The sequence below is a fragment of the Mastigoproctus giganteus genome, chromosome 14 (assembly GCF_048544385.1).
Source record: "Mastigoproctus giganteus isolate SK-2022 chromosome 14, ASM4854438v1, whole genome shotgun sequence".
NCBI classification, from domain to species: domain Eukaryota; kingdom Metazoa; phylum Arthropoda; class Arachnida; order Uropygi; family Thelyphonidae; genus Mastigoproctus; species Mastigoproctus giganteus.
This window is the reverse complement of record NC_143588.1, coordinates 42,189,227-42,214,130: the sequence shown is the minus strand read 5'-3', so window position 1 is coordinate 42,214,130 and position 24,904 is coordinate 42,189,227. Positions and strand designations below refer to the sequence as shown.

Genomic DNA, 24,904 nt, shown 5'->3' with positions numbered 1-24,904 from the left:
GCCTCTTCATGTGAGTGACTAGCAGAAAAACCACTCTGCCATTGGAGAGGATATTAGGCCAACGAAAATATGGTTAGAATTCCAAACAGGCCATCAAAATTAATTCTGTGATATAGTATTAATGATTAACTTACTACAAGGAACAGTACAAAAGTAATGCCTCCTAATTTTTTGCTTTCAAATGTGGCAACCTAGATCATTTCACGTGCCACTGAGTGGTTACTAGAGGTCTCTTGTTTCACCATAATGAGTGGTGCTGTGATCGGTCTCATGAGCGCAGCACAGGATAGTTCAATATGGTGGATCTTTCAGTTATACGTAACATGCAAAAAGTGGTGATTGAATGTGACGATTTTGTGAGTGATGATGAAACCTGGGTCCACCATTATGACCTTGAAATGAAGAGACAGTTGATGGAGTGGCACCATCAAAATTCACCATACAATAAGTTCAAAAGATAGCCTTCTGTCAGTAAAGTCATGGTGACAGTGTTTTGGGATGAATATGGAGCTTGCTTGTGGACTTCTTGGAGCATGACACCACAATCAACTCAGATCAATATTTGGAAATGTTGAAAAAGTTGAAAGTCCCCATTTATAGAGTGTGATCGGACAAAAACCTTACTGAGGCTCTTCTCCATGACAATGCACACAAGTCTGTGCATGTGGAAGCCATTGCAAAACTGGGGTGCACTGTTCTTCCTCACCCCTCTCATAGCCTGGATCTTGCACTTCTGACTATTACATCCTTCAGCCTACTGAAGGATGCACTCCGTGGAACCCATTTTGCAGACAAGACCAGCTAAGCACAGTGTTTGCGAAACCCACCAGAGTAAGAGTTAGATTTTTATAAGATTGGAATACAGTGTCTAATTAGAAATGGTGGAAGTGCATAGAAAATGATGGTGACTTTATGGAACACAGTGTTATTCCACACTCTGATTGTTAATGATTAAGGATTAATTTATGTAAAAGGCATAGTTGTGGGTATTAAATTTTCTGGGGGAAAAAATGAGGCATTACTTCCGTACCCCTCCTTGTATTTGTTGTTAAAAATGTATCATTCCTTTTAAAACAAAATGAACATTGCAATAAGCATATTCAAATTTTTCATTTTTTTTTTTCTTCTAGGAAATATGTTGAAAAATCTGTTGAACTCAAAGATGTGAAAAGTTTAGAGCAACTGAAAGTAGTCAACGTGTTATTGGGTAATCAAGGATTTACTCTAATATTTGAAGCAGAGAAGCAGTATACTTATATCTGTATATTGAGAGATGCAATGTATTGCAATTGCTTTATAGCATATTTCACAGGTAAAGTTTATTATTCTATGTACTGATATTTTCATGCATGAATGACATAAGCCATATTTGTCTAACCTTCAATACCTTTTGAGGAGGAATGATTAAATTAGCTTATTAACAGAGAGACTTGCACCAAGGATTAAAGTGTGGTGTCATCAACATCCTGTGTGATAATGTTTCAGAACTTTTTCAAAAATAACTCAAATTTAGTTTTCATTGTTTTGAAGAGAATTTGTTTGCAAAAGACAATTAGCTGACTTTGAGTTTGTTGAGCAATGTGACTGCACTGTGGCAATCAATTCATATAAGCTGGCATGATGTGCTTTTGTCTTCTTCAACCAGGGATTTTGGAATAGCCAGTACTGTGTAACTGAACAAAACAAAAAATAAATAAATAAATAAAAATAAATCAATGAAGATAAACTTCTAATATGATTAATATTGTCTTTGATGTTAGAAAACCTCCTATTTGACCCAAAATATGTTCTTGACATTTTTGTTATCACTGGATTCAGAATTTTTTTTGCTGCAAAACATGGTGAATACCTCCTGTGTGGGAAAATGTCTGAAATTTTCAGACATTTTTGCATTTTATGACAGTATGTGTAATTTATCTGCTATAACATATAACATATATTAATTATTTTCCATTACTTTGGAAGAAAAATCTGTGATTGAGTTTCAAACAGTGCTAGAATGCAGTTCCAAAGCATTCTGCCAAAAGCTGGTTCTATATTAAGAGCCTTCCATTCTTCCATTTCCGAAAGCTGGTAGTATATACAGTCAAACTTGGTTACAATGAGCTTTTGACGAAGACCTTTATGCCAAACACGATCGAAAGCCTTTGAGATGTCAAGAGCAACTACTTGTGTTTCACCGAACCTTTCCATTGAATTAGTCCATAAATGAGTAACATAAGCCAGAATATCACCAGTGGATCGACACTGACTGAATCCATACTGGCAATCGTTGATCAGACGGAACGTTTCTAGGTAGTTCAAGACTTGGCAGTTAATTGATTTCTTCATTACTTTAGAAAGAGTAGAAGTAATTGCAATGGGACGATAATTGGATGGGAGAGATTTGTCACCCTTTTTAGGAACTGGCTGGATATGAGCAAATTTCCAAGCAGAAGGAAAAACACCTTTGGAATAAGACAGTGAAAAAAGGCAGCAAAGAATAGGAGTAAGTTCAGGAGCACAGTTTTTGAGAACAAGTGGAGAAATACCATCGGGACCTGGAGCTTTCTTAGCATCAAGATTTGTCAAAATCCTTCTGACATTCTTTTGACGGAAGACCACAGGAGGCATTGAATAGAGTACGTTGGGAATGGTGGGAGGTGTTTTACCAAGATCATTATGATCTTGGTAAAATGAGCACAGAAATGAGATCACTGCTGTAATGAGAAAAACGGCATAATGATTTGAATTTACACTTATTCCTATACAATCGCTCACTGTTATAACGAGCATACTACACGGATATACCGAACAAATTTTGGTAACTATGCAAACATTCTTAATTGCTCGAATAGTCGGAAAAACCCAATTCTTGGAATAGACGAAAATGAAAAGGGTGACTTAGCTTTAGGACCACCTGCATCAGATTAGCCACCAGTTTATGACCTTGTCCTCTGGGGACGGAGGCTGTACAATAGTGCATTGGCATTCCACTTGTCGCATTACCCAATTTACAGATTGTCTTGTATTTACTGAACCATAAATTTATTTCGGGACTTTTCAGAATTTTAGAAATGGGATTTCTAGGAACTTTGTATGCATTTAGCAAGGATAGGGAAGATAGAAAAGCTTTCCCAGGGTCAGATGTTTTGCATGCTAGTACAGAATCTGTATGGTGTGAAATAGTTGGAAGCAAAGGTATAATGAAAGTCGGAGTAATCTACAGGCCAGGTGATTGTGAAGACTATGATTAGAGCCTCTACATGCAAATGGAATGGGCAAGTAAGCATCAGTGTCTCATTATGGGGATTTTAATTTGCCTCTAATTGATTAGAGCAAATGGGAGGGAAACTCCACATGGGGGACAAAAAAAATTTAAATCAACTAGATGATTGCTTTTGTATCAACATCTCAGAGAAAGGAATACTAGGAAAAAGAATACTGTAGACCTCATCATCACCCATCTCCACGAGGAGGATTCCAAGTTGGGTGAATAATGAAGTTGCCAGATTACTTGAGCAGCAAAAGACAGCATGGAAAAGTTACAGAGCAATAAAAAGTACTGAAGCCTATAACAGCTACAAATTGATTTGTAATAATGCCACAGAAAAGGTTAGGCTGGCAAAGGCAGATTATGAGTGAGAAATCACTGGCAAAAAGATCCAAGAGGGGGATACGGAATTATTCATATATATAAATGCAAAGAAGAGAAGAATAAACCAGATCGGACCCTTATGTAATGGACATGGGATAGTATTAGATACCCCAGCTGAAGTTGCAGATGAACTCAACAGTTACTTTGCATCGATATTTACAGAAGAAAACTCCTTTACGTCAATGCAAAATTATGGGAGTGAAGTTGAAAAAAATGTAATTAATGATGTTGAAGTTTCACATGTTTATTTAATGAAAAAACTTTTGAGCCTACAGGCCAGTAAGGCTCCTGGGGTTGATGGCATATACCTTATAATCTTAATGGAGGCGGCAAGTGAGTGCATTGAACCATTGAGGCTAATTATGCAAGCATCACTGGACTCTGGAGTGATTCCGTTGGATTGGAAAAGTGCCAATGTATCTCCAATACATAAGGGCGTTTCTAAGAGTGAAGTGGGAAATTACCAGCCGGTTAGTCTAACTTCAGTAGTAAGGAAAATCATGGAATCAATGATCAAAGTTGGAATTCAGGATCATTTAGATAGAAATGAAATTCTGAAGGATACTCAGCATGGTTTTGTAAAGGGAAAATCATGTTTAACTAATCTGTTTAACTATTTTGACAGGTTCGCTCAAGAGCTGGACTTTGGGAATGATTTCGACATTGTTTATTTGGATTTCAGCAAAGCATTTGACTCAGTCCCACATAAGCAGTTACTTTATAAGCTAGAACAGGTTGGAACCACAGGGAAAATCAGTAGATGGATAGCTGGATGGCTTCAGGGCAGGAAGCAGAGGGTTGTGATAAATGGTTATTCCTCAGATTTGGTTGATATAAGAAGTGGGGTTCCCCAAGGATCAGTATTAGGAAATGTTGTTTTTGAATTTCATAAATGACATCGATGAAGGGATAGAGGGCAAGATGTCTAAATTTGCAGATGATGTAAAGATTGGTAGAGTAGTTAATGATCGCCTCCAAGCAGAACTTCTTCAGAATGACCTAAATAGACTTTGGGGATAGTCAAAAAAATGGCAGCTATGCTTTTATGCTTTATCCAGCAAAGTGTAAGGTATTGCACTTGGGGAACAGTAACCCCAAAATAACTTATACACTTTGCAGAGTTGAACTGAAGCCGGTAGTGGAGGAAAGGGACTTGAGTGTTATGATACCGTCAGACTTGAAGTTCTCTGAGCATTGTAGACAGGTTACAAAGAAAGCCCTTGGTGTCCTATCGATAATGTATCGAACAATTGCTAATAGAGATAAGGATGTCATAATCCCATTGTATAAGGCTATTGTTAGACCACACTTGGAATACTGTGTTCAGGTATGGAGACTGCACCTAAAGAAAGACATTGTTCTTCTTGAAAGGGTCCAGAGACGGGTAACTTGCCTGGTGAGATCGGCAAAAGGGTGTCCATATGAGGAAAGACTTTGAATATGTGGGTTGCAGAGCTTTGAAACAAGAACCTTAAAGGAGACTTGATTGAGGTGGTTAAATCTCTGAGAGGCTTAAGCAAAATGAATGAGGATGAAAAAATCACGGTTATAAATGATTCTAGAACTAGGGGCATAATTTCAAGTTAAGGGGGCAGATGTTTAGACTGAATTGCAGGAAGTTTTATTTGAGCCAGCGAGTTATAAATTACTGGAATAAGTTACCTATATGGGTGGTAGAGGCTGATAGTTTGGGGAAATTCAAAGTTCAGCTTTATAATTACCTACGGGAGTTTGGGTTGTCCATTTCCTTTTCTCTTATTTCTTATTATTATTTTATTTAATATTATTACTGTTATTTATTTTTTTATTATTATTATTTTATTTTTTTTTTAATTGGCTGGTGCAGCATATGCCATAAGCTTCCTTGCACCGTGTGGCCATTGCTAATACTAATACTAATTTCGGGACTTCAAGGAATGCATTTCGGGACTTCAAGGAATGCATTTCGAGACTTCTAAGAACGTTGTATGCATTTCAGGACTTCTGGGAACTTTGTATGCAAATCACTTTATCATTTTAAAGTAAAATTAGTTAGAAATGAACCCTTCCTTCCGAAACATGTCTACTAACAAAAAAAGTGTCTCTCAATTGCCGAAAAAGTCGAAATTATTCGCGAGTTAAAACATGGTGCAAAAAATGTTGAAATGGGTAAAAAGTTTTCTTTTTCCTCTTCAAGTGTATCGACATTGTGGAAGAATAAAGATGCTTACACATTGGCACTGGAAAAGAACATAACTGAAAAAAAAAAAAAAAAAAAAAAATTAGAAAGTGCTAGGGTACAAACTTTGAGGAAGCATTGCTTCAGTGGTTCACCACACAAAGAAGTGTTAGATTTTCAATAGACAGTCCGATTTTGAAGGCTCAAGTGAAAAAAATTGCTAAACAATTTGGACGCGATGATTTTGTGTGTAACAGCGGTTGGCTCTATTGATTTAAAAACCGACATAACATCGTTTCTGCAAAAATTAGTGGAGATGCTCGATCTGCAGATCCAGTAATGGCAAATGAATGTATTGACCATTTTTGGGCAGAAATCAGGAAAGATTTCAATGACGAAGACATCTACAGCAGTTATGCTACTGCAACAGGATCTAGAAAACTTGGGCAGATGGGCTGAGAAGTGGCAACTGAAGTTTAACATTGACAAATGCAAAGTACTGTATATGGGTAGAAGTAACCCCAGAGGAATGTACCAGCTGTGTGATACTAGACTTAGGGTGGTAGAAAATGAAAAAGACCTGGGAGAATTGTGCAGTCAAATATGAAGTTTTCTGAGCAATGCAGACAGGCCGCTAGAGCAGGTCATGGGGTATTGTCAATGATATTCAGGAATTTTGATAGCAGGGAAAAGTAAGTGATTATCTCTTTGTATAAGGCAATGGTCCAGCCACACTTTGAGTACTGCGTACAGGTGTGGAGGCCTCATTTAGGAAGGATGTAGAGTTGCTTGAACGTGTACAGAGAAGGGCAACAAGATTGGTGAGGGGAACGAAGGGGTTCTCTTACCAAGAAAGGCTTAAGTTCTGCAAATTTCAGTGGCTGGAGACTAGGCACCTGCAAGGTGATCTCATTGAGGTGTATAAGGCTTTGAATGGTTGCACACTCTGAATTCTGATGGGATTCTTCCGCTTGCTCAGATTACGAACCTGAGAGGGCATAAATTCCAAATGAGGAAAGTCATTTGTAGAATAGATGTGTGGAAATTTGCCTTTAGACAGTGGGTGGTTAATTGCTGGAACAAACTTCCATCTGTCCTTGTGGAAGTTGATAGCTTAAATAAATTCAAGGAGGAAGTGCACAAACCTTTAGAGGGAATGGCTGCTGTGTGAATTTTTTTTTTTTTTTTGGCTAATGCTACATAAGCTCATATGCTTGCTTCCTTGCATCACATACCTCTATTATTACTACTACTACTACTACTACTACAACAACACCGATATAACAGGACTTTTTTATAATTCGACACCTGATAATACATTTAAATTCAAAGGGGTAAAATGTGTTGGTAGAAAAAAATCAAAGGCTCGCTTGATGGTGCTCGTATCTACCAATAAGATGGGAACTGATAAAAAGAAAAACTGTTTGTCATCAGAAAATCGTTAAAACCTCGGTGTTTCAAAAACATAGGGAAACTTCCTGTGACTTACAATGCAAACAAGAAAGCTTGGATGACTTTGGATATTTTTCGGCAGTTCGTAAATGATTGGAATAAGGAGCTATTCAAAAAGAAGAAAAATGTTTTATTGTTAGTTGATAACTGTCCTGCACATCCCCTGATTCAAAATTTGTCCAACATTTAGCTGATTAAGCCTCCAATTGCGACATCAATTTTACAACCAATAGACATAAATGTAATCAACAGTTTGAAAGGATTTTATAAAAGATTTCTAGTTCTACATCTGATAAGTCAAAGAGAACAGAAACTTATCGAGTCTATATTGATATTGGATGCTATAAATTTATTGAGTGTTGTGTGGAATAACGTTACTTCTACAACCATATCGAATTGTTTCAAGAAATCGAAATTTAATTCAAATGAAATTTCAATTAAAGATGAAGATGATGGAATTGAAGACAGCAACTTACCATTATCCAAATTTTTGCTACATAACAATGTTGTAGGTTTTAATACAGATAACATTTGTACAAGTCAATGACAACTTGTTAACTAATGGTCTTTCTACAGAGAGTGACATTGTAGATGCTGTGCTTAACAAAGATGATAAAGATGATGATGATGATAAAGACAATGATGATATCATGACATGTGAAAGGGAATCAAAATCAGTGCCAACAATCTCACAAGCTCAAGGTGCAATGGACACATTAGTCATTTTTTTTAAGCAACTGAGGCAAGTAATGAGACTTTTAATGCATTGAGTGTTTTAAGCAGAAACTTAAGAAACATCAAAGTGAAATCTTTAAAACAAACATCAATTTTAAGATTCATTAATAAAAACTAATTGGAATCATGTTTATTATTAAATAGTATTGTTTTTAATTACAAAAAAATAAATTATATTTAGTATTAAGTGTATGGTTTTAAAATTACAGACAAATAAATTGTTTAATATCAAGTGTATTGTAGTTTATACAAGCATATTAATACAAAATATGTAGGTATATTATTTTTATATTATTTTTTTTTTCTCTCTAATATTTCTTTTGTTTTTTGAATCTATCTTTTTATAAAGTTATTGAGAATTTAAAAAAAATAGAGGGTTAATTTTAACTCATCACTGATATAAAGTATTCATTGTTTAACTGCTCCAGGGGTTCCCCCATCTCTGCTATCGCTGATATAACAAGTAACAGTTATAACAAGGAAATTTTGTCAGTTCCCTTGATGCTCATTATAACCAAGTTCAACTGTAGTTTATAATATTATTTATATGTTAATACTGATTGTGGCCTGCAATAGCTTTTTTAGTTATAAGCAGCCTATGAAATACAAAAATTTCACCACCCCAAAATAAAAACTAAAATAAGTTGCTTATGTACCTGCCAGATTTTTCAGTTGTGCCAGAACATTTCCAGTATTTCGTGTCTTCTCTAGTTTTCGTGCTAGTTTACCTTTTTTTTTTCCTGGATTCTACCCACGATATGGCCTAAAATTCAAATGATTCATTTGGACCTGAACTATAGACATCTCAAGCTCTGCGCATATTCACTCAATTAGTAGTAGTAGTAGTAGTGGCATGTGATGCAAGAAAGCAAGTGTATGAGCTTATGCAGCATCAGCCAAAAAAAAAAAAAAAAAAATCCCACCATTCCCTCCAAATGCCTGTCCAGTTGCTCCTTAAATTTATTCAACCTATCAACTTCCACAACAACAGATGGAAGTTTGTTCCAGCAATTAACCACCCACTGGCTAAAGGCAAATTTCCACACATCTGTCTTTTCTTAATTTGAATTTATACCCCCTTAGGTTAGTAATCTGAACAAGTGGAAGGATCCCATCAGAATTCAGCGTGCTCAACCCATTCAAGGCCTTATACACCTCAATCAGATCACCGTGCAGATGCTCCAGCCACTGCAATTTGCAGAACTTAAGCCTCTCTTGGTAAGAGGATCCCTTCATTCCCCTCACCAATCTTGTTGCCCTTCTCTGTACACGCTCAAGTAAATCTACAGCCTTCCTAAAATGAGGCCTCCAGACCTGTACGCAGTACTCTGCGTGGCCTGACCATTGCCTTATACAGAGGGACAATCACCTCCTTTACCCTGCTAGCAAAATTCCTATATATCATTGACAAAACCCCGTGACCTGCCCTGGCCGCCTGTCTGCATTGCTCAGAAAACTTCATATCTGACTGCACAATTACTCCCAGGTCTTTTTCATTTTCTACTGCCTTAAGTGTAGTACTAAACAGTTGGTACATTTCTCTGGGGTTACTTCTACCCATATGTAGTACTTTGCATTTGTCAAGGTTAAACTTCAGTTGCCACTTCTTAGCCCATCTCCCAAATTATCTAGATCCTGTTGCAGTAGCGCACTGCCATTATTGTCATTAACAACCCTGCCAACCTTTGTATCATCTGCAAACTTCGACACTAAGCCTGATATACCTTCATCAATATCATTGATAAATATACTAAACAACAGTGGACCCAACACCGTACTCTGTGGGACTCCACTAATAACATTAGTCCACGAAGAGCAGCACCCATTGATTACCACCCTCTGTCTTCTCCCACTCAACCATCCTGTTATCCATTGTAACAACTTATCCTTAATACCATTCTGCTCCAATTTGTACAATAGTCTTCCATGCCCAACAGTGTCAAAAGCTTTCCTGAAATCCAAATATATGATATCAAAATTATTTTTTGCATCCACTCACTTCCTTTGTAACCACATCATAATATCCTATCAAATTTGTCAGACAAGACTTTCCCTTAACAAACCCATGCTGTGTCTGAATTATTGCTGCAGTCTTGTCTAGATGATCCTGCAATGCATCTTTAACCAGTGACTCCATTATTTTACCCGTAACAGAAGTTAAACTAACTGGTCTGTAATTACTCGTGTCACCCTTCCTCCTTTGTGAATTGAGGATACATTTGCACATCTCCAGTCCATGGGGACCTCCCCTGAGTCCAAGGATGCTCTCATAATAAAAATAATGCTGAGGGTTTTCTTAGTTGCTTTCCCGCCTCCTTTAATATAACTGGATAGATCCCATCCACCCCAGGTGCCTTTCTTATGTTTAACTTCAACAATTTCTCCTCCGCTTTGCTCTCAGTTATTACAAAATCATTAAGCACCCTGCTACAATTTGATAACCTTCTGCCATTTTCAAACCTTAATAACTCCTCGTGTGTGAATGTAGATGCAAAATACTCATTGTTTGCTATCTAAGCAGGATCATCAACATTTGAACCATCGATATCGTGGACCAATCAGATTCATCCCCTTCCTTTTAGAGTTTATATAAGTAAAGAAATCCTTGCTGTTTTTCTTAGCATCTTTTGCCAAAGATTTTTCGTAATCTGCCTTCGCCTGCCTAACCTCCTTTGTGACCTGATTACAGACTAGCTTATATCTGCCATAACCTTGTCCTGCTCAATCAGCTTCAACTTCTCGAAAATCTGCTACCAATTCCTTAAATGCCGATCTTCAGGTAATTCTCCAGTGGGGCAAAGACAACTTAGTTTATTTCAACCCTTCTAAAACTCAGTCTTGTCTTACATCTCGCAAAAAGGATTCTTCTGCCGCTATGCTTATCTTTAGTGACACTCCGATTTCTAGGCAAAATGATATATCTCTTTTGGTGATTACCCTGACTTCTAATCTCTCTTGGCACAAGCACATTACAAATATTGCTTCCTCTGCATCTAAAAAACTTGGTTTTCTCTTTCGTCTCGGCATTACTTTTCTTCCAAACAGCTGCTCACTCTGTATAAATCGCAAATCCGCCCTGCCATGGAATATTGTTCCCACATCTGGGGTGGTGCCCCCAAAACCTCTCTCAGGCTTCTTAATTCCATTCAGAAGAGGGCAGTTAGGTTAATTAATGATTCATCTGTAACAAAGTCTCTCCACTCGCTTTCTCATAGACGCACTGTTTCTGCTGCATGCCTCTTCTACAGATACTTCCATGGACACTGTTCTTCTGAATTGGCTTCTATAATTCCTGCTCTCTCTCTCTCTCAAAACAGTCTGAACACGTGCCGCCACTAGCCAACATCCATTTACTGTCCAACTTCAAACCCACAGAACCAACTTTTCATCTTCCTCATCTATTCATTCAACTGCCGTTTTCTGGAACAACCTTTCTTCATACATATTTCCTGAAAATTACAATCTACAGAAGTTCAAGTCCAATGTCAACAAATATCTTCTTTCGTCTTCTTAACCTCAAACCCAAGCACGGTACTAAGTACTATAGGTTCTAATACCTCTCGTGTTTCGGGTTCACATAAAAAAAAAGTGGAAGGATCCCATCAGAATTCAGCGTGGTCAACCCATTCAAGGCCTTATATACCTCAATCAGATCGCCGCGCAGATGCCTAGTCAGATCACCTTGCAGATGCTCCAGCCACTGCAATTTGCAGAACTTAAGCCTCTCTTGGTAAGAGGATCCCTTCATTCCCCTCACCAATCTTGTTACCCTTCTCTGTACATGCTCAAGTAAATCTACATGTGAACGGGAACTCCCATCACACACAGTTACTGGGAATGGCTGTCACTTTGGCCATCTTGTCTACAAATTGCCCATTGTGTGTTAATGAGTAATTGGTAGTACAAGTGCACATCATAAATTCCACCCCCTTCCTTATGCACATAAGGAAGGGCGGGTAGAATTTGTGAATAATTGTGCATTATTTATTGGCCCTCCCTTGTATTTCTGGTTTCCTTTTCACCTGAATCCCTAGTAAAACTACTTCCTGTGCAACCAGTGCATTCTGCACTGAAAGATTTGGTGTCGGACTTGGAGGAATAGTATTAGTAGTGGAAAATGATGCAAAAAACCAAAAATACCAAAAAACTTCACTGTACACATTCGTTCAAAAACTGAGTAAGTGCATACAGTGAAGGGCATGTGAGGAGAAACCCTTAGGAAACTATGACAGGAATGGTAATAATTGACCAATAAGAAAGGCTTACAGGAAAGTATTCCATAGGGCTTGAAAGGCACTTTTAGTGGGCCTTTGCCATTTGATCATTTACTAATCCTACCTACCTTACCCATTACACTTGTGGCTGCTGTTGGAGTAATAAAAATGTCATTTAAATAATTAAAAGAATTCTTATTTAGATATTTTGCTTTTACGTTAAAATATATACTAAATAAGTAAGAGCTTCCACACATTAAATTTATCCTACGTTGTATTAACATTTCAAGAATAATTTAAAATAATTTAAACTCTTGCCATCATCAGCACATGAGTAATTCAATACCCCAGGATTGCAGTTGCGGACCCCAATCCGACCCCAGAAATATCAAACTCCATGTAACCTCTAGTGATGAAAAACATTGTCAGAAAAAATGCTGGTTAAAAATATAAGTTAGAATACGATTAAAATACAACAAAAAATAAAATATTAAAATCCATTAAAATTTCCTCCCCGAAGTGGGCCAAAACTTTTCAACATCTGTCGTGCTCACAGGTTGGAATGAAACTAACCACCAGTTAGTTTTATTCCAATCTGTGAGCATGACACATGTCAAAGTTTTGGTCCACTTCAGGGAGGAAATTTTAGTGGATTTTAATAGGGAATAAAACTAACTGGTGGTTAGTTTTATTCCAACCTGTGAGCACGACACATGTCAAAGTTTTGGTCTGCTTTGGGGAGGAAATTTTAATTATATTAAAATTGTATTGTAACTTATATTTTTAACCCGCATTTTTTCTGACATAATGTCTTCCATCACTAGAGGTTACCTTGGGGTTTTATATTTCTGGAGTCGAGTTGGGGGTCCGCGACTGCAATCCTGGGGTATTGATTTACTTGTGTGCTGATGGTGAGGAACACATTTTTAGTTTTAAATTATTTTAATTATCATTCATAATTTATCGGCATTTTAGGAGATAAGAAGTCCTATAGACGGAATAAAGGTAATTCCTATTTTATTCTTGAAAAAAAATTAAAATATACAAAAATACAAACATATCCAAAGCTAGGTCTGCCATGTGTCTTTTACTAATTAGAATTTGTATTACATCTCAGGCACCTATCATGAGGCGCCTCTGTAGCCATGTGGGAAGGAGCAGCTATGCGTAGCAAACGCTTCTTGATTAGACCGGGGTTCGAGCCCATCACCACCAAATATGGAGGATGCGGAAAGGTCAGGGAATGACCACCACATATCCCGGAGCAATATGGCCTTAGTTGCTAATGCTCCTAAAAACCAAATAACAAAACAACAAACAAGCACCTATCATGATTAATGTGGAAAATCACCAGGTAATTAATGGTATGCTGTATTTTTTAATTTCGTTTTATTTTTTCATTATTCTCTTATTTATCACATTTAGTTTGATAAAAAAAAAATATATATATATATATATGTATATATATACTGTATATATATATATATATTAGATCTATAATATAATTTTCATTTGTTAAAAATCAGATCTAATAAGAAAAAGGCTACCAAATACAGATCCCCCTTCTATTAAAACACCAAGTGAAGAAGAACTTGTACAAGTTACTGAACAAGTTGTGTTATATCAGTCTAAGAAAAGTGACCCTTTACCAGATGTGCTTTTATATCTTTATGCATACTCTCATGACAGAAAAACAGGTATGTTTTTAACAAATTGCATTTTAATTTATCTTGGTAAATTTACAAGAAGGAAGTGAATATGGCTGATCTGTCTACTGCATGAATGAAATAAAATTTGAATAAAATTACATTTTAATTTTGAACTAATTTTTGGATTAAATGAGATCTGAGTCATAATTTTTCCAGCGTATATGTTAACTGTACTTTAACAGACTGATTGGCAATCTGTTTATTCATGAGGTTTTTTTTTGCTTCTGTATTTCTCTAATAGGAATGAAACAATCTTGTTTTCAAATTTCTAAACATAAGGACTGCTTTATTTTTTATTTATTTATTTATTTATTTATTTTTTTTTTTTTTTTTTAATCAATGAAAGGCTCTGTCATTATCATCACAGGCATGGGTAAATTTGTACCTAACCTGGTAACAGTGACAGGTAATCCCAAAAATAATGCTTCTGTGTTAATTGTTAGTCAATGATTAAGTGTCTGGATTTTTTTTTCTATGTTCCTAAGTATAGTCAAATTTTGTTGTAATAGTTCCTGAAGTGATTTTTTTACAGTTTTCCTACAGAAATTGCATGCAAGAACCTGTCACTTTACTTGCCACTGTCATTGCAGCTGAGGTTTCTTTGCATTGTACCAGACAATCACCAACACTTTGTTAATAGTTTCAGGAACAGATCCCATTAGTTCAATAAACATCTACAGTCTTACCATAATTTATTTTAAAGATATAGTATTGTTAACACATGGTATAGATGGAAACATGAAACTCAGTATTCACTCCAGATGTCTGCTATAATGAGAGGGAAGCAAGATATGTAATTTTATATTTTGGAAATTGGTGAAATAATGAGCACTTCAATCTGTGTGGAACGTAATCTTCCTTTAATTTCTTATCTAATTACAGATTATTAGCATTAGTAGAGGCATATGATGCAAGAAAGCAAGCTTATACAGCTGAAAAAAAACCCTTCCCATTTCACCCATCCATTCATTCCAAATGTTTATCTAGTTCTCCTTGAATTTATTTAAGCTGTCAACTTCCACAACGACAGATGAAAGTTTGTTCCAGCAATTAACCACCCATTGGCTAAAGGAAAATTTCCACACGTGTATTCTGTAACTGTCTTTCCCCAATTTGAATCTATGACCCCTCAGGCGATTAATCTGGGCAAGAGTAAGAATCCCGTCAGCATTGGGCTTTCTGAAACCATTCAAGGCCTTATACGCCTCAATCAGATCAGATCACCTTGCGGGTGCCTAGTCTCCAGACACTGCAATTTGCAGAAATTAAGCCTTTCTTTGTAAGAGCAATCCTTTGTTCCCTTCATCAGTCTCATTGCACTTCTCAGTACTTGTTCCAGCAGCTCTACATCCTTTCTAAAATGAAGTCTCCAGACCTGTATATACAGTACTCAAGGTATGGCCTGACCATTGCCTTATACAAGGGTATAATCACCTCCTTATCCCTCCTAGAAAAATTACTGTATATTATGTCAGTGTCATGAGCTACTCTTACACACTGTCTACACTGCTCATAAAACTTTGTCTGGCTGCACAATTACCCCCAGGTCTTTTTCATTCTCCACTATGCTGAGTGTAGTTCCACATAGTTGATATGTTACTCTGGAGTTACTGCTACTCACATACAGTGCTTTACATTTGTCAACCTTAAACTTCAGTTGCCACCTCTCAGCCCTTCTGCTCAATATCTCTAGACGTTTCATACTTCCTCTTCCACCTCTTCAGTGACTGTAAAGACAGCATAACCAAAATTATTGCGACTTAATTTACATAGGATTGTTAATTTGATTACAAATTTCTTACTTATTAATATTTGGCCTTTAGTAATTATATGTATATAATATCTTATGGGTAAACTATGGAATAAATACACCATAGGTGTTACTACATTGTTTGATTTTAATCTCATATTGTGGCCACCTTCACAATGAGATACCAGGTATTGCACTACTTCAAATAAATAACACTCCTCTAGTAGAGGAGACTAGTGTTATTTATTCTCAGTGGGCACCACCACCCAGACTCGTTTCGGAGCTTGTTTGCTCACTCATCAGTGGGTGGGCAGGTACCCTGATAATGCAGACATCCCATCACGGTTGCGAAGTTAATTCCACAATATGAGAGATGCCAAATGGTGAAGATAATGATATGTTGAAGACTAAATGCAATACTAAGTGCAATACCTGGTATCTTGTTGTGAAGATAGCCACAATGAGATAAAAATTAAACAATGCCATTACACTACTTATGTCAGTGGTTTTCAACCGGAGTGCCACGGCACACTAGGGTGCAACGACATTCTTGTTGGTGCCTTGTAATTTGGTTTAAGTTACTTAAAGTTATTATTATTATTTTTTTTTAAATTTGTATATTTATTTCATTATAAAAAAGTGTACGGTATCCATTGTACCGTATCTTTTTAATTTTGTGGTGATCTTTATTTAGTACCTCTGTATAAAGAATAAAATTATTATATAGGTATATATTAAAAAGGTTGAAAACCACTGTGTTAGGTATTTCTTTTGTCCTAGGGGTGCCGTGAAAAAATTACTGGGACACTAAGGGCACCGTGAACTGAGAAAATTTGGGAACCTCTGTCTGTATATTATGTTATATTATCATTATCTTCACCATTTGGCATCTCTCGTATTGTGGAATTAACTTTTCAACCTTGATGGCATGTCTGCATTATCAGGGTTCCTGCCTGCCCACTGAAGAGTGAGCCAACAAGCTACGAAACGCGTCTGGGTGGTGGTGTCCACTGAGAATAAATAACAGTAGTCTCCTCTACTAGAGAAGCATTATTTATTCAAAGTAGTGCAATACCTGGTATCTCGTTGTGAAGGTAGCCACAATATGAGATAATCAAACAACACTGTTACACTACTTATGTAGTTAAACTTATGGGTAAATTATGGTGTATTTACACCAATATTATATAGTTAATTTCAACCATTAACGTATTATGCCTTGTGCATTTAGTCTTCAAGTAATTATATGTGTAATAAATCATGAGTTAGTCAACAGAAAGCTATTAATAAACAATATTTAATTTTAGCAGTTTAAATAATTTTTAATAAAATTGAATAAAATTAAGCTTACGTAAATAGATAGCCATGAATACTTACATTCCTGTAATGCCGTCCTTATGACATCTTCGGCCTCGCTTACCCAGACAGTGGTTTACAAATAATTATACTCATATTTATATATTCTTACCTACTCTTACACTTAGAATTTTTTGTATCACAATTCCAGTTAAGGTCTGCTGTGCCAATCATAGTTTGTATCTGAGGATATTCAGAGTGAGAATAGGGGTTTGTATGTCATAGGATTAGACATCTGTTTGACATTTAATCTTTGTGCGCATCTTAACCTTAATTAAGATTACATTAAGGGGATGATGGGAGTTCTTTCTTTGAGGTATAATTATTATGTTTCTATTTTTGGTTTTCTAATACTCTGCTCTTGAAAACATTCATGTAGTTAATGTCTATCAGTATGCCTTTATTTTGGTTAATATTGTTGGTTATACCAGAAATGAAGGATTCTTTATATAGTCTGTGTTTCCTGTACCTGTCAGTGGCTAGAACAGAGGTGTTCTTGAAATCCCATTGGTGATCCTTGCACCCCATGTGGAATGCAGGATCCAATTTTATTATTAGGCCGAGTGGGCCACTCATATTTATCTGGTTTAATTCTTTTGAATAATATTCTACCAGTTTGCCCAATATACAATTTTTGGCAAACCTTTGCATTTTAAATTATACACTGGGTGTTTTAGCTAAAAGGGTCTTTGTCAGGATTGAACCATGGGAGGGGGTTTTTACCATATTTTTAATGGTATTAGTTTTTGTAAATCTGCTGTACAGTAGATATGTTTTTGATCTGGTCACTAATTTGGAGGATATAGTAGCTGACAATCTGAATGAGTATTTTGTATCTACATTCACCATGAGAAGTTATTCAAGGAGAGCGCCAGATGTTTATCAAACTCTAACGGGGAATTAAATGATTTTGAAATAACTGAGAGCAAAGTGGAGGAGAAATTGTTGTAGTTAAGCATAAGAAAGACACCTGGGGTAGATGGAATTTATCCAGTTATATTAGAGGTGGCAAAGGAAGTAAGCAAACCCTTAGCCATAATTATGAGAGCTTCCTTGGACCAAAGGGAGGTACCCATGAACTGAAGATGTGCAAATGTATCTCCAATTCACAAAGGGGGATCACAGGGTGACATGAGTAATTACAGACCTCTTAGTGTGACTTCTGTTCCAGGGAAAATAATGGAGTCACTGGTTAAAGAAGCATTGCAGGATCATATAGACAAGACAACAGTAATAATTCAGACACAGCATGGGTTTGTTAAGGGGAAATCTTGTCTGGCCAATATGATTGGATACTATGACATAGTCACAAAGTAACTGGATGCAAAAAATAATTTTAATATCATATACTTGGATTTCAGGAAAGCTTTTGATACTGTTGCACATTGAAGACTACTGTACAAATTGGAGCAGTATGGCATTAAGGATTAAGGGCAAGTTGCTACAATGGATAAAAGGATGGTTGAGTTGGAGAAGTCAATATCCCAGATATTGACTGGATTTTGGGGGCTGGTTACTCACACACTAGCAGGGCTTTTGTGGATTTATTGGATGATTGTTTTCTACATCAGCATGTTCGGGAGGCAACTAGAGGGAGTAATACTCTTGATTTGATTATCAGCAGTGATTCATCATGCATTAAGAATCTGCAGATAAATGAACCACTAGGTGGCAGTGATCACAGTGTGCTGAAGTGGGATTTACTTAAAGAGGTAACTACCATTAGGGGTAAAGGGAAGGGTTATTGCTTCCGTAAAGGCGACTACGATGGACTGAGACAGTATTTAAATTCTATACAGTGGGACCAACTGATGATGTTACCAACAGCAAATTCAAAATGGGAAGCATTCAAAGAACTTATCTTGGAAGCTACTAGGCTTTACATACCAACTAAGAAATATTGTTCAAGGTTTAGGCCAAAATGGATGTCAGATGAACTAATGAGGCATATGGCAGAGAAGAAAAATGCATGGGATACATACAAATTAACACATGACACAGAAGCCTATGATAGATACAAGTTGATATGCAACCAAGTTACAAAGGAGGTTAGGCAGGCGAAGGCAGATTACGAGAAATCCTTGGCAAGGGATGCAAAGAAAAACAGCAAAGAGTTCTTTACTTATGTAAACAACTCTAGAAGGAAGGGGATGAATCAGATTGGTCCACTTGATATTGATGGGTCAAGTGTTGATGATCCTGCTCAGGTAGCTAACAAACTAAATGAATATTTTGCATCAACATTCACACATGAGGAGTTATTCAGCGAGGGGAATGCCAGAGGTGTATTCAACTCTAGCAGTAAGCTACAGAATCTTGAAATAACTGGGAGTAAAGTGGAGGAGAAACTGTTGAAGATAAACACAAGAAAGGCACCCAGGGTGGATGGGATCTATCCAGTTATATTAAAGGAGGCAGCAAAGGAAGTAAGCAAACCCTTAGCCATAATTATGAGAGCTTCCTTGGACTCAGGGGAGGTACCCATAGACTGGAAATGTGCAAATGTGACCCCAATTCACAAAGGAGGATCAAAGGCTGACACAAGTAATTATAGACCTGTGAGCTTAACTTCTGTTCCAGGAAAATTAATGGAGGCACTGGTTAAAGAAGCACTGCAGGATCATTTAGACAAGACTTCAGTTATAGCTCAGACACAGCATGGTTTTGTTAAGGGGAAGTCTTGCCTGACCAACTTGATTGGATACTATGATGCAGTCACAAAAGAACTGGATGCAGGGAATAACTTTGATATTATATACTTGGATCTTAGAAAGGCTTTTGATACTGTTGCACATGGAAGACTGCTACACAAATTGGAGCAGTGTGACATTGGAGGCAAATTGCTGCTATGGATAAAGGGGTGGTTGAGGGGGAGAAGACAGAGAGTGGTAATCAATGGACACTGCTCATCGTGGACTGATGTTATTAGTGGAGTCCCTCAGGGCTCAGTGTTGGGTCCATTATTGTTTTCTGTATTTATAAATGATATTGATGATGGTATATCGGGCTTAATGTCCAAGTTTGCAGACGATACAAAGGTTGGCAGGGTTGTCAAGGACACTACTGACATTATGCTGCTGCAACAGGATCTGGAAAGGTTGAGCAGATGGGCTGAGAGGTGGCAAATGAAGTTTAACATTGACAAATGTAAAGTACTACACATGGGAAACAGCAACCCCAGAGCAACGTATCAACTCTGTGGTACAACACTGACAGTGGTAGAGAATGAAAGAGACTTGGGGGTGGTTGTGCAGGCAGATATGAAGGTCTCTGAGCAGTGCAGACGGGCTGCAAGAGTAGCTCATGGAGTATTGTCAATGATATACAGGAATTTTTCCAGCAGGGATAAGGAGGTGATTATTCCATTGTATAAGGCAATGGTCAGGCCACACCTAGAGTACTGTATACAGGTCTGGAGGCCTCATTTCAAGAAGGATGTAGAGCTGCTGGAATGAGTACCGAGAAGGGAAACAAGATTAGTGAATGGAACAAAGGGGTGCTCTTACGAAGAAAGGCTTAAGTTTTGCAAATTACAGTGTCTGGAGACTAGGCACCAGCGAGGTGATCTGATAGAGGTGTATAAAGCCTTGAATGGTTTAAGCATGCTCAATGCTGATGGAATTCTTCCTCTAGCTCAGAAAAATCACCTGAGAGGGCATAAATTCAAATTGAGGAAAGACAGATGTAGGATAGACGTGCGGAAATTTGCCTTTAGCCAGCGGGTGGTTGGTTGGTGGAACAGACTTCCATCCCTTGTGGTGGAGGTTGATAGCCTAAATAAGTTTAAGGCTCAGCTGGACAGGTATTTTGAACGAACAGAGGGGTGAAGTGGAAGTGGTTTTTTTTTTTTTTTTTGGCTGATGCTGCATAAGCTTGCTTTCTTGCATCAAATGCCTGTACTAATGCTAATGCTAATATATAGTTTCAAATTGTTTCATTATATATAGTTTCCGTGAATTGGTTGTAGGTGGTTCGTGGGAAGGTAAATTTTATTGTAATTAATAATCACAAATAAAATTAAAATTGGCAATCAACTGTTTACTTTGTTGTCGCAAATCAAGAGGTATCCCTTACAATGTAGGGGATACCTCCTGATTACATTATAAGGCTTACATTGTAAGACTGTGTTGCCAGCACACTGTTGATGAGGCCACAAGCTTTCATCTGTCACAGTTGATCACCAGCTTCTAAGCATGTAATATGTATTGGATTTGTTTTTGTGTATTTGTAAAGTGTTTTTTACGTTTGCACAAAACTGGTGCGCGAGAATAACTGTTAAAATTTGTTGTGATTATTTGATTGTATATGTTGGGAGAGTTTTTTTAGTATATTTTTAATTATATTTAATTAAATATAATTAAAAACCACCACTCTTTCTTGGTGGTTCCCTTCTACTTTTCTCTCTCACTCTCAGGGTAACTCTGGAATTTTTTCGGCTGGTGCAGCATAAGCCTCAGGCTTCCTTACACCATATAGCTAATAATAACAATAACAAGACAGAGATTTGTAATCAATGAATACTGCTCTACGTGGACTAATGTTATTAGTGTTAATTCTTTAACAGAATTTTGTTTTGGGACCATTGTTGTTTTGTATATTTATCAATAACATTGATGAAGGTATATCAAGCGAAATGTCAAAGTTTGCAGATGATACAAAGGTTGGCAGGGTTGTTAATAACAGTAATGACAGTATGCTGCTGCAACGGGATCTGGAAAAGTTGGTCAGATGGGCTGAGAAGTGGCAACTGAATTTAACATTGACAAATGCAAAGTACTGCATATGGGTAGCAGTAACCCCAGAGAAATGTACCAACTGGGTGGTGTTAAATTAAGGTGGTGGAGGATGAAAGAGACCTGGGGGTAATTTTGCAGTCAGGTATGAAGTTTTCTGACCAGTGCAGACAGACTGCCAGAGGTCATGGGGTCTTGCCAATGATATACAGGAATTTTGCTAGAGGGATAAGGAGGTGATTATCCCCTTGTATAAGGCAATGGTCAAGCCACACCTTGAGTACTGCATACAGGTCTGGAAGCCTCATTTTAAGAAGGATATAGAGTTGCTAGAATGAGTACAGAGAAGGGCAACAAAACTGGTGAGGGGAGCAAAAGGATGCTTTTATGAAGAAAGGCTTAAGTTCTGCAAATTGCAACTTCTGGAGACTAGGCACCTGTGAGACGATCTGATTGAGGTGTATAAGGCCTTGAATGGATTAAGAAGGCTCAATGCTGATGGGATCCTTCCTCTTGCTCAGATTACAAACCTGGGAGGGCATAGATTCAAACTGAGGAAAGACAGTTGTTGAATAGATGTGAGGAAATTTGCCTTTAGCCAGTGGGTCTTTGATTGCTGGATTTATTGGCGGAACTAGACAAACATTTGGAACGAATGGATCAGTGAAATGGGAAGGGTGTTTTTTTTTTTTTGACCGATGCTCTATAAGCTTGCTTTCTTGCATCATATGCCTCTGCTAATGCTAGTTAAACAGCTTTCACAATTAGATAATTGTGAAAGTTTTTAAATCTTATCTGTGTGGCCAAATGGTTAGAATGTCATCGACATATCTACTCCAGTATATTGGTTTTTGAGGGAAATTGCCGTAGTCTCTGGTGTTCAAATGCACTCATGAAGATTTCTGCAAGGAAGGGGGAGAGAGGATTGCCCATGCCTAGTCCAACTTTTTGTTTGTATAGGGGTGTTGAAAAGTCTGAAGTAGCCTTTCCCAACCGAAAGATCAATTAAGTCAAGGATACAAAGTTGTGTTAATAACTTGGCCAGTATTCTGTTGTATTATGGATTTTTTATCAAGAGAGATATTGGCAAACATGTTGTTTCAGTCAAATGAAATTAACAAATCATGTTATTCAGGTATATGTTCTGAAGTCGTTCATGTAAGTGATATTTGTTTTTTATGGATCTTGGATTATTCAGGAGAAATGGGATGATTGTACTTACCAGCCATTGTGCTACGTTGCATCCAGGGTGGGTTTTGTCCATCCTTTTTCCTTCTTTGTGAGCTTTTATGTTCCCAAATAATGTCAGGGATTCTGGGTTATCTGGAAGTAGGTTTTTGAATATGTTTTCTTCTATTTTGTTTTGTGAGTTTAGGTGTTTAATTTTGTCTCTACCATATTTGCAATTCTATTGGTAGGGGCTTTTTGATTACAGAGTAGGTATTGTTATCTGCTAGTAGGTTGAGTAGTTTACTGTTGTAATCTTCAGCATTAATGACTACAATGGTGTTCTCTTTATCAGCTTTTGTAATATGTATGTTGTTGTCTGATCTTAGTTGGGAGAGGGTTTTCCTGTGGGTTATAGATAGGTTATTGTATTTTTTTGAATGTTTAATCATATTTGCTTTTATGTAGGACATTTATAATGTTGAGTGACACTGAGTATTTAAGAATATTTAAGGTCAGTGCTAAGTTTTGAAATAAACCTGAAAACAGTAGTAACTGATGATACCAATATATATGCACACTTAGACATAGTAACACGTGAATGACGTGTTTATCTGCAGTCGGTCTGAATTCATGTACATTGAAGCAGGCATTAAACTGCTAAATGGAAGAGAATAAGAGACTGATGTTTCTCTTTTATGTCAATTTTTTTTTTTTTTTTTTTTTTTTCGGAAAATAAATGATATAAAACACACAGCTTGTTTTAGAACCTAATATATATATATTTTTTTTATATATAAAAAATCGTCATACATTAAGTATAACAATCCATTGAAAAGATTAAATATTGGCATTGCTCAAGCAGAATTCAAAAAAAATTCAAAACATTTTCCAGAAGTTAAAAAGAAAATTGAGCATCTGTCTGGTGACCTGCAAACATTTTTGCTTCGCTTTGGGGTACTACCATTTTAAACAAGTATGTGAATTAAATTCAGGCCTCCTAACAGCTAAAGGTATACATTAGAATTTCAGTTATCTAAAAAACTAAATATTTATTATCTGAAATTTCTTTCACTTTTATTTTTTTTAACCTTAATTTCACTGAAAGAAGTTGGATGTATTTATCTTTATAAAACGAACTATAACATGGATATAATAAAATCATGATTCCACTTATATAAGATATTATGAATGAAGCAGAGAAGAGTAAGTTTTGCCATGTCACTTCTGTATAATGCCAGCTACACACATACGATACATTGTAAAAAAAAAAAAAAAAAATTGTCAGTACATACTCTTATTAGTTAAGTAAGCCTAAATGCAACTGGGCACAATATTTTTAAGAGTTATAATTATCTATATAATATTGGTGTAAAAACACCATTGACAACTCTTAAAGGAAAAAACTATGGTAGTGGTGTAAAAGGCATCACTTCAACTGTATCTCTTATTGTGCTCATTCTTCACAACGAGTTACCATGTTTTGCACTGCTTTGAATAAGTAATGTTTCACTAATAGAGAAGCTTATTGTTACTTATTCTCGGTGGGCACCACCACCACCCAGATGGCACTGTTTCAAGGCTTGTTGGCCTTTCATCGGTGGGTGGGCAGGCACCCTGATATTGCAAAGCCAACAAGCCCTAAAACAGTGCCATCTGGGTGGTGGTGCCCACTGAGAATAAGTAACAATAGGCTTCTCTATTAGTGAAGTGTTACATTCAAAGTAGTGATAAACATGGTAACTCGTGAAGGATTGAGCACAATATGAGATACAGTTGAAATGATGCTCTTTACACTACTGTCGTAGTTTTTTCCTTTAAGAATTGTCTATGGTGATAATTATCTATATAATATCGGTTTTCACACTGATATTATATAGATAATTATAACTCTTAAAAATATTTTGCCCAGTTGTATTTAGTCTTGAATATTATCACCTACACCTTTTGGCATCTCTCATATTGCGGTATTATCTTCACAACTGGGTTGTCA

General features: G+C 36.8%; 1 protein-coding gene across 1 annotated transcript in view; it reads left to right on the top strand.

The window, feature by feature from the left end:
* LOC150075083 (uncharacterized) overlaps positions 1-24,904 on the top strand; it is a 175,539-nt gene that overhangs the window by 131,407 nt on the left and 19,228 nt on the right. The window contains exons 13-14 of the mRNA XM_090389087.1: positions 1,131-1,312; positions 13,723-13,893. Coding sequence (XP_090245213.1) covers positions 1,131-1,312; positions 13,723-13,893 — 353 coding nt within the window. The remainder of the gene's footprint in view (positions 1-1,130; positions 1,313-13,722; positions 13,894-24,904) is intronic.